Below are 10,933 nucleotides of genomic sequence, written 5' to 3'. Positions count from 1 at the left end.
GCATCATGCCCCCGGGCATTTCGGCTTTTAAAAAATAATTGGCAAGGGGACAACACGTTAAAAGGGGGGTTTCCCCGGGAGAAATGTCACCCGTAAAGGGGGTTTGCCCAAATGCCAAAAGGTTTCCCACAGAAATTTACCAGCCCCCGGCCCACAAAAGAGGATCAACCTTGGCAAGAGCCGGAAACCCCGGGAGTGGGGTGTTACACTGGGAGCCACATCCAAAATGGGCGTGCAAACCAGAAAAAACCCAATGACGGGTGGTCCGGGGCCGGGTGGGCGATGCACGGCCTTCAAATAAGACCCCCACGCCCAGAAACTCGGAATCAAAAATGATGGGCAAGTTGTTTGAAAGGAAGTTCCCAAAAAACCCTTTTACAGAGGCCATCCGGGAAAAACATTTTTAAGACATACCAGGGGTTTTTGCCAGAGACACCAATAACCCCAGGGTAAACTAACTAAAAACTAAGGGCCCAATTTTTTTCAATTAAAGAATCTTTGTTAATTGAACGGAGCTGCGGCCCTTGGCTGCTGGAGGAAGTTTAAAGTTACGGTTGAGCAAAGAAAGGCCCCAAAAAATTAAACATAGACATAATTTTACTTTCTCCATTTCAGTACAGCCTTGGTGAGCTCAGTCCCTCAACCATTTCACCACAGGGCCAATTGAGAGGGGGCTGACGAAAGACAGGAAAGGGAAACAGCGGGAGTTGCAGGACCCCAGAAAGCACAAGGAGGATTTAAAGGGAAACTTTGATAATTTGAAAGGCCTTTTCCTCATTTTTGGGAAAATGGCTTTTCATTAAAATTTGGAAAATAAATTTTTGTAAACCTTTCACGAATTGCTCTTGCATTGCCCACAACTGTAGGAGCCCAATTGGGGTAGAAAAGCCAAAGGGGGAAGATTTAGACTTTGGCCAGAGACTAAAATAAGGACCCCCCAAAGCGCCAGAGTGCAGATCGACCAACCCAGAAAAATTACCTTTGCAACAAAATCTAAGGAATAGGCAGGAAATTTTTTTCCAAGAGTCCCGGAAACCAGTACATCTTGGGTTTGAAGCCACCTCCCCAGCCATCCTGAAAAAGGAAGGGCCAAATGGTAAAAAACTCTTCCTCTTCAGGGGGAACCCAGGAAAATTCAACCCCCCAAAGGGAACTTTATGCCAAATTAAAGAGAACTGGTCGGCTTCATTGCATGGAACCATTCCATACTGGTCTTTAAAAACCCCAAACCCATGTGAAAATGACAAAAATGGCGGGCAGCGTACACCCCAATTCTAGGCCCGGTTTCATTGCCTGTTGACCAAAAAGGGGCCCAGAAGCCAAAGAGATTTGGGAAGTAAGCTGTCCCCATAAAACCTTTGTTGAGCCATGTGAAAGAGGTTGGACTCCCATTGGAAGGACATGGAGAAACCGGGAGCGAGGGCATTCCCAACCAGGCAGCAAACTAAGAGATTCAGCCCAGGGCAAGGTCATTTGTGCCCCTGGGAATGTTTGGCACTTGCACCTAGAACAATTAAAAGGGTTGCCAATTAAAATTTCGGCAACCAGGAAGAGGAAAGGGGGGGCAAATATCCCAGTAACCTCTTAAAAAAATCATTGGGTTTCAAGCCCAAGGTGCCGAAGAACCCTGCCCGGCCATGCAGTTTGACCTGTTCCCAGCTGGGGGGGAAAGGAAAAAGCTGGGATAACAATTATTTCATTCCCGGTGCCACACCTGTTGAACTTTTGAAAGCCTGGAATATCTCAAAAAAGGTTGGAAGGCCTGTAAAATGCTGAGACGAATAAAGGAAAGTTAAATTAAAATGTGAATGTAGGAATAGAAAATTGGTAAGGGCCCCATTTTCGGGAAAAGGGCCTCTTTTAAGGTTTCCAAAAGTAAACAATTTAAAAATTTGTGCAAATCACCCTCTTGCAGTTAGCCCACACCATTTTGACCCTGGACCAAAGGTATTGCAGGTTCCCCTTTGGCCCGGGAATCAAGGAAAAGGACTCCTGGAGGCCCAGTCAGATCCCTGCCCCAAACCCAGTCCACCTTTATGAATAAAGGCTCAAAATAAGGTATGCTTTGCCATTGTGGACAGTTTTTTAAAGCCCCCAGACTGAAAGTCCCTGGAAGGCAAAGGTGCTGAGTTTTCCCAGCAGCTTGGGAACCCAAGAAATTTTGAAGGCTGTCCAGACAAACTTTGGGAAAATCCCCACAAAACAATGGGCGGGCTTTAAAAAAACCCCAAAAGGAGGCCCAAAAACCGGAAAAACTGGCCAAACCTTTGCCAAGAAGCAGGTTCGGTTCTAACTATTACCGGTTTCTGCCTGCTCACAAAGGCTTACAGAATTTGATTGACAAGAAAACCCGGATGGACCTGTCCCTTTGGAAAAGGGAGCGGGAAACCCAAGAGGGCCGTTAAAAACCGGACGCCTGATTCAGCAAGGAGTTTTTTTGGTCCAGGGAATCCCTTCTTCTCTTGCAGCCAGATAGGAAGGTTTGAAAAAATTTTTTAAGTCAGTGCCCAGGGGAAAGAACTATCCATGTAACCCTTAAAAAGGGGCTTGGAAACCTTCATGCCCCCTCCCGAAGAACCTGCCGGGACCATTCATGCCATGATGGCAAAAAAGGGAGCGGCAGGTAACCAGGTTTCTCCCCCCGGGTTTTAACCTGTTGCACCAGGACGGCCCAAAGCTATGCCCGGCCTAAAGGTTTGCCTGGAGATTTGGAAAGGAGCGGGCCAAGAGGTGGTCAATCATTTTTGGCCCGGACCTTTTTATGATTAAAAAGACTGACAATCACCCCGGTTGAAAATTAAACCCTCCCAGCCTGCCTCCCCACTCCCCCGGGGTGGCAGGTTTTGGACATCAAGAGCAGGGCTGAAGGGCCTTAGAGAGAGGACGAGGCCCCCACAGGAGAAAGGACTAAACCCCCAAAAGGGCCTCCAGGATGGGAACGGGCCCAAAGAGAAAACCCAGGGAAAAGGGTTTTTGGAAATTTGGACGGTTTGAGAAAGTTTTGTTAGAAACTCTTGGGAAACACTTTTGTCCCCCAGGGGAAACTGTCTTTTTGTGGAAAATTGAAAAACGGGTTTTAACCCTTTTTGATTGGCCATTTTTATTGTTTCATGCTTTTACAGAACTAAAAACATGGAGGTGACCTGGTCCCATCAAGGCCAACCAAACCTTCAAAATAGAATTTCAGGGGGTTTTTCCACCCCAGGGGCTGTGCTAAATCGGGTAAAAATTTTTATTGATATTTTGTTGGGAAAATCACAAAGGTGCCTCGGCTTTAAATCTTAAACTCGTTTCCTGGGAAAGTTTTAAACCATGGACCCCTTCGACGTAAGGATGGCCAAAAACAACCTCCTGGTGTCCAGCCTACTTCTCTGGTTGCCGCCGAGGGAGGAAAACCTTTCCGGGCCCGTGTGACTGTTTTTTCCTCCACTACCCAAAAGGGGTTGTGGCTTAACAATTCGGGTTTTTTTTCATATTACAAATTAAAATTTTTGGCCTCAGTGCACGTCTGTACCCATGCATGTTTGCCCTCAATTTCGGAATAGGAAAACCCAAAAACTGGAAAGGGGAAACCTTTCCAGGAGAAGAAAAAAGAGGAGGACCTTAGGTGGACGTTTAGATGTTTTTTTTAAAAACCGAAGGACAGGATTTGATTATTAATGAAAAAACCCTTCTGGAATTTTATCCATGACCAGTTTCCGACTCCATGACCACAGGCGGGTGAGTGAAGATAACCCCTCAAGGCCATCAAATTTTCCCAAAAATCCAGATTTTCCTTTCCATTTACAAATGTTCCCAAAAATCTGTTTTTTTCAGTGAATTTTTTGAAATACATGGCTTTGGCTTCAATCTGTTTTTTTTGGGGGTTTCTTGGAGTTTAAAAGTGCTTTGTGGTAAGACCGAAAGTCCGATGTCCATTTCCTTTCAAGCGAGCCCGGCTGATGGAGGAAACCTTTGCCCTTGCCAGGTGTGACTGTTCTTTTCGGTCAATCCCAAAACTTTTAAAAATTCCCAGTTTTTTTGATAGCAACTTAAACAAACCGATCTACCCCCAAAACTCCCTAAAACCCCCCAAAACAATGGGAAAACTATCATTTAAAATGGGAAAAAACGAAAAATTTAAAAAAAAGAATCCTTCCCCGGGAATACAAATAGAGTATTAAAAGGACAATTGAAAACATAAGATGTTTTTGTTTAATATTTTCAATACCTTCCCAAGTTTCCATGTTCCTGGCAGATTACTCTAACACCATGCTTTTTCGCATTTCCAATCTATCATTAAATTATTCAAAGCCCAATACTTTTGAATTTGCTAGGAAGGGCTTAGTCCTCACATTGATTTGAATGGATATTAATTAGTGTTTGCTGTTCCAAAAAAGCCTGTCCATTTATTTCAGGGGCTAGCAAAAACAGGTTTAGCCGGAATGGCAGTGTATCGCCTAAAAAGTTCTGATCTATCTTTTAAAAACATATTTTGGGCATAACATGAACTTAACAATTTCTTTCCCCCTAAAACTATAAAACCCAAAAATTTTGGGACTATTTTGTTACAATAAAAAAACTTAAATATATTTAAATAAATAAAATAACTTTAAAATTTACATATTTTCTTTATAAAATGCCCTTTAAAATTTTGATTATTTTCATCCCTTCAAGCTTAATTTTGTTTTTGTTTACTATACAATGATTTTTTTGACATTTTTAATCTTTTCTTTTAATTTATTTTGACCCAATATTTTCAATTTCTAGACTTTATTACAATAACATCCCTGACTTTATACATGGATACATAAATACTTTTTTTGACATATTTTGGCATACTAAACAATGACTTTAATTTCGACATATTTTGGCATACTATACAATGACTTTATTTTGACATATTTTGGCATACTATACTATGACCTTTATTTTGACATATTTTGGCATACTATACTATGACTTTAATTTTGACATATCTTGCATACTATACTATGACCTTTATTTCGACATATTTTGGCATACTATACAATGACTTTATTTTGACATATTTTGGCATACTATACAATGACTTTAATTTTGACATATTTTGGCATACTATACTATGACTTTAATTTTGACATATTTTGGCATACTATACAATGACTTTAATTTCGACATATTTTGGCATACTATACAATGACCTTTATTTTGACATATTTTGGCATACTATACTATGACCTTTATTTTGACATATTTTGGCATACTATACTATGACCTTTATTTTTGACATATTTTGGCATACTATACTATGACCTTTATTTTGACATATTTTGGCATACTATACTATGACTTTAATTTCGACATATTTTGGCATACTATACTATGACCTTTATTTTGACATATTTTGGCATACTATACTATGACCTTTATTTTGACATATTTTGGCATACTATACTATGACTTTTATTTTGACATTTTGGCATACTATACTATGACCTTTATTTTGACATATTTTGGCATACTATACTATGACTTTTATTTTGACATATTTTGGCATACTATACTATGACTTTTATTTTGACATATTTGCATACTATACTATGACCTTTATTTTGACATATTTTGGCATACTATACAATGACTTTAATTTCGACATATTTTGGCATACTATACAATGACCTTTATTTTGACATATTTTGGCATACTATACTATGACCTTTATTTTGACATATTTTGGCATACTATACTATGACTTTATTTTGACATATTTGGCATACTATACTATGACCTTTATTTTGACATATTTTGGCATACTAAACAATGACTTTAATTTCGACATATTTTGGCATACTATACAATGACCTTTATTTTGACATATTTTGGCATACTATACTATGACCTTTATTTTGACATATTTTGGCATACTATACTATGACTTTTATTTTGACATATTTTGACATACTACCATATATACTATGACCTTTATTTTTGACATATTTTGGCATACTAAACTATGACTTTTATTTTGACATTTTGGCATACAATACTATGACCTTTATTTTTGACATATTTTGGCATACTATACTATGACTTTTATTTCGACATATTTTGGCATACTATACTATGACTTTAATTTCGACATATTTTGCATACTATACTATGACCTTTATTTTTGACATATTTTGGCATACTATACAATGACTTTAATTTCGACATATTTTGGCATACTATACAATGACCTTTATTTTGACATATTTTGGCATACTATACTATGACTTTTATTTTGACATACTATACTATGACCTTTATTTTTGACATATTTTGGCATACTAAACTATTACTTTTATTTTGACCTATTTTGACATACTAAACTATGACTTTTACTTTGACATATTTTGACATACTAAACTATGACTTTTATTTTGACATATTTTGGCATACTATACTATGACTTTAATTTTGACATATTTTGGCATACTATACTATGACTTTTATTTTGACATATTTTGGCATACTATACTATGACCTTTATTTTTGACATATTTTGGCATACTATACTATGACTTTTATTTTGACATATTTTGACATACTATATATACTATGACCTTTATTTTTGACATATTTTGGCATACTAAACTATGACTTTTATTTTGACATTTTGGCATACAATACTATGACCTTTATTTTTGACATATTTTGGCATACTATACTATGACTTTTATTTCGACATATTTTGGCATACTATACTATGACTTTTATTTTGACATACTATACTATGACCTTTATTTTTGACATATTTTGGCATACTAAACTATTACTTTTATTTTGACCTATTTTGACATACTAAACTATGACTTTTACTTTGACATATTTTGACATACTAAACTATGACTTTTATTTTGACATATTTTGGCATACTATACTATGACTTTAATTTTGACATATTTTGGCATACTATACTATGACTTTTATTTTGACATATTTTGGCATACTATACTATGACTTTTATTTTGACATATTTTGACATACTATATATACTATGACCTTTATTTTTGACATATTTTGGCATACTATACAATGACTTTTATTTTGACATTTTGGCATACAATACTATGACCTTTATTTTTGACATATTTTGGCATACTATACTATGACTTTTATTTTGACATATTTTGACATACTATATATACTATGACCTTTATTTTTGACATATTTTGGCATACTAAACTATGACTTTTATTTTGACATTTTGGCATACAATACTATGACCTTTATTTTTGACATATTTTGGCATACTATACTATGACTTTTATTTCGACATATTTTGGCATACTATACTATGACTTTAATTTCGACATATTTTGGCATACTATACTATGACCTTTATTTTGACATATTTTGGCATACTATACTATGACTTTTATTTCGACATATTTTGGCATACTATACAATGATTTTAATTTTGACATATTTTGGCATACTATACTATGACCTTTACTTTGACATATTTTGGCATCCTATACTATGACTTTAATTTTGACATATTTTGGCATACTATACTATGACTTTTATTTTGACATATTTTGGCATACTAAACTATGACTTTTACTTTGACATATTTTGGCATACTATACTATGACTTTAATTTTGACATATTTTGGCATATTATACTATGACCTTTATTTTGACATATTTTGGCATACTATACTATGACCTTTATTTTTGAAAACTCCAGGCGGAGCGGAAAAACACAAAACTAAAACGGGGACAGTTAAATAACTATAAGAGCTATCAAAAAAAGCTGAATAATAAAGTTATAGCTAACAATTTCGTCAACATTTTAAAGGTGGGATTGTTTCTTCAGCTGAATGTATGCCGATATTGTAAGCTTTTAAAATTAAGAAGTTTAAGCGGATTTGAAGATTTCCACCATTCCAACTAATTATGGAAATAGATAGGAAACCAACACTATATGTTAAAGATACAACTTGTTGTCTTTTGTCCTCTAGAAATCAAAAAAAAATGAATGAAGATTTTGACCTTTTCATGACCTTGACCTTGACCTTTGACACGATCAATCCGAAAATCTAATCAAATGGTCCCCGGATAATAACCAATCATCCCACTAAATTTCATGCGATTTGGTTTAATACTTTTTGAGTTATGCGAATAACACGCATACAAATAAATACACAGCGATCAAAACATAACCTTTTGCATTTTCAATGCGAAGGTAAAGCGTACCACATGTGGACCGCCAGTTTAGAGATCTTGAAATACTATGTAATGAAAAATATACTACAACACCATGGAAGAAGAAACTGGTTTGACACACGTGCCCAGAAAACATTAAATATTAATACATACAGTATGTATCATATTTAATGGCTTGATGTTTCAAAGTGTTATGTTTATGATCTGAATGCCGTCGTCATGCATGTATCCAGAGTTCTGGATCAGACAGCGGTGAAGGGAGTAAGAACAGGGTGTGTTGTTCTACACTGTGACACTTCAATTACAAGCTTGTTGTCATAGTAACCCTCTCTGGCACAGTCGGAAAATACAGCATCAGTATAGAGTCTACACAGTATACTGATGCTCTATTTTCCAAATGTTGACAACTTTATTTGTAAGCGTGTTACTCGCATAACTCAGAAAGTATTAAACCGAATTGCATGAAATTTGGTGGGATGATTGGTTATTATCCGGGGACCATTTGATTAGATGTTGGGATCGATCGGGTCAAAGGTCAAGAAAAGGTCAACATCTTCTTTTTACCATAGCGGTCTATTTTAATCCAATTGGCATGAAACTAATGCCAAAATTTACATAATTCAATGCCCAATATTGTAATATGCAAAGGTATGCGCTCTACCGAGTGCCCGTTCTAGTTCCAAACTTGCTTTCTTGAACCGAAAAGCCTCACTTGTGATCTCATCCTGAAAATGATCCAGCTTACTATGTTAGCCAGGTACGAGAAACAGGGCCCAGTAGTGCTTCAGGTCAAATGATCACACATATTCAGTTCAGTTAATTTTTTTTATATCGACAGACACACACACACACACACACCTGCGTAACCCTCGACTGTGATGTCACAGACTGTGAACTCATAAAACACTCAGTGTTCACTCATATAGGGTCAAGACTTGCAGAGAAAACTTCTTCAACCTTATCATGAACAACATGAACAACAACATAAACAACAACGTAGCTGAATGAACTTATTTATTCAACCCTCCGGTTTTTAAGTATTTAACCATGTCTCATTTATTTCTGATGATCTTATCAATGCAATAGTGATTTTCTTAAATCACAGAGAAGAGAGAATTTTTTAAAGAAAAATGTACCACTAATTTGTTTTTCCAGTGTGAACAGTTGAGTGTACTTTCAGAGTGTGCGCTAGTCTGAATGTTTTACCACAAACTGAACAACTGAATAGTTTCTCTCCAGTGTGGACAGTTGAGTGTCGTTTCATATTGCGTGCTTGTCTGAATGTTTTACCACAAACTGAACAACTGAATAGTTCATCTCCAGTGTGGACAGTTGAGTGTAGTTTCAGATTGCTTGCTAGTCTGAATGTTTTACCACAAACTGAACAGCTGAATAGTTTCTCTCCAGTGTGGACAGTTGAGTGTCGTTTCAGATTGTGCGCTTGTCTATATGTTTTACCACAAACTGAACAACTGAATAGTTTCTCTCCAGTGTGGACAGTTGAGTGTAGTTTCAGACTCTGCGCTTGTCTGAATGTTTTACCACAAACTGAACAACTCAATAGTTTCTCTCCAGTGTGGACAGTTGAGTGTAGTTTCAGACTCTGCGCTTGTCTGAATGTTTTACCACAAACTGAACAACTGAATAGTTTCTCTCTAGTGTGGACAGTTGAGTGTAGTTTCAGAGTGTTCGCGAGTCTGAATGTTTTACCACAAACTGAACAACTGAATAGTTTCTCTCCAGTGTGGACAGTTGAGTGTAGTTTCAGAATGTGCGCTTGTCTGAATGTTTTACCACAAACTGAACAACTGAATAGTTTCTCTCCAGTGTGGACAGTTGAGTGTTCTTTCAGATTGTGCGCTTGTCTGAATGTTTTACCACAAACTGAACAACTGAATAATTTCTCTCCAGTGTGGACAGTTGAGTGTCGTTTCAGAGTGTGTGCTTGTCTGAATGTTTTACCACAAACTGAACAACTGAATAGTTTCTCTCCAGTGTGGACAGTTGAGTGTTGTTTCAGATTGTGCGCGCGTCTATATGTTTTACCACAAACTGAACAACTGAATAGTTTTTCTCCAGAGTGGACAGTTGAGTGTCGTTTCAGAGTGTGTGCTCGTCTGAATGTTTTACCACAAACTGAACAACTGAATAGTTTCTCTCCAGTGTGGACAGTTGAGTGTTGTTTCAGATTGTGCGCGCGTCTATATGTTTTACCACAAACTGAACAACTGAATAGTTTTTCTCCAGAGTGGAGAGTTGAGTGTCGTTTCAGAGTGTGTGCTAGTCTGAATGTTTTACCACAAACTGAACAACTGAATAGTTTCTCTCCAGTGTGGACAGTTGAGTGTAGTTTCAGATTGTGCGCTTGTCTGAATGTTTTACCACAAACTGAACAACTGAATAGTTTCTCCAGTGTGGACAGTTGAGTGTAGTTTCAGATTGTGCGCTAGTCTGAATGTTTTACCACAAACTGAACAACTGAATAGTTTCTCTCCAGTGTGGACAGTTGAGTGTCGTTTCAGATTGTGTGCTCGTCTGAATGTTAGATCACAAACTGAACAACTGATTGGTTTCTCTCCTGTTTTGACTCCAGAGTGTCTCTTCGGATGTCTCTTGTGGCCAAAGCTTCCAGAGGAGCTTATTGATGTTTTTCCAGTATTACAGTCCACGTCACTTTCAAGGACTTCATTGTTTTGCAAAGGGTTTAAATGAGACAGAGGTTCCTTCCAATCATTACTGTTATCAGTCTCACATTCAG

The 10,933-nt window shown here is 37.1% G+C and overlaps 1 protein-coding gene across 1 annotated transcript in view; it reads right to left on the bottom strand.

Annotated features, from left to right (window-relative positions):
• Positions 1-10,588, bottom strand: part of LOC130200345 (zinc finger protein 595-like) — a gene marked incomplete at its 5' end in the record, with an annotated part of 26,985 nt that extends 16,397 nt beyond the window's left edge. The window contains one exon of the mRNA XM_056424562.1: positions 9,032-10,588. Within this exon, the coding sequence (XP_056280537.1) occupies positions 9,314-10,588 (1,275 nt within the window). The remainder of the gene's footprint in view (positions 1-9,031) is intronic.
• Between the last annotated feature and the right edge of the window lie 345 nt (positions 10,589-10,933).

Source organism: Pseudoliparis swirei, chromosome 10, assembly GCF_029220125.1.
Source record: "Pseudoliparis swirei isolate HS2019 ecotype Mariana Trench chromosome 10, NWPU_hadal_v1, whole genome shotgun sequence".
Classification (NCBI taxonomy): domain Eukaryota; kingdom Metazoa; phylum Chordata; class Actinopteri; order Perciformes; family Liparidae; genus Pseudoliparis; species Pseudoliparis swirei.
This window is presented reverse-complemented; position numbering and strand designations above follow the sequence as displayed.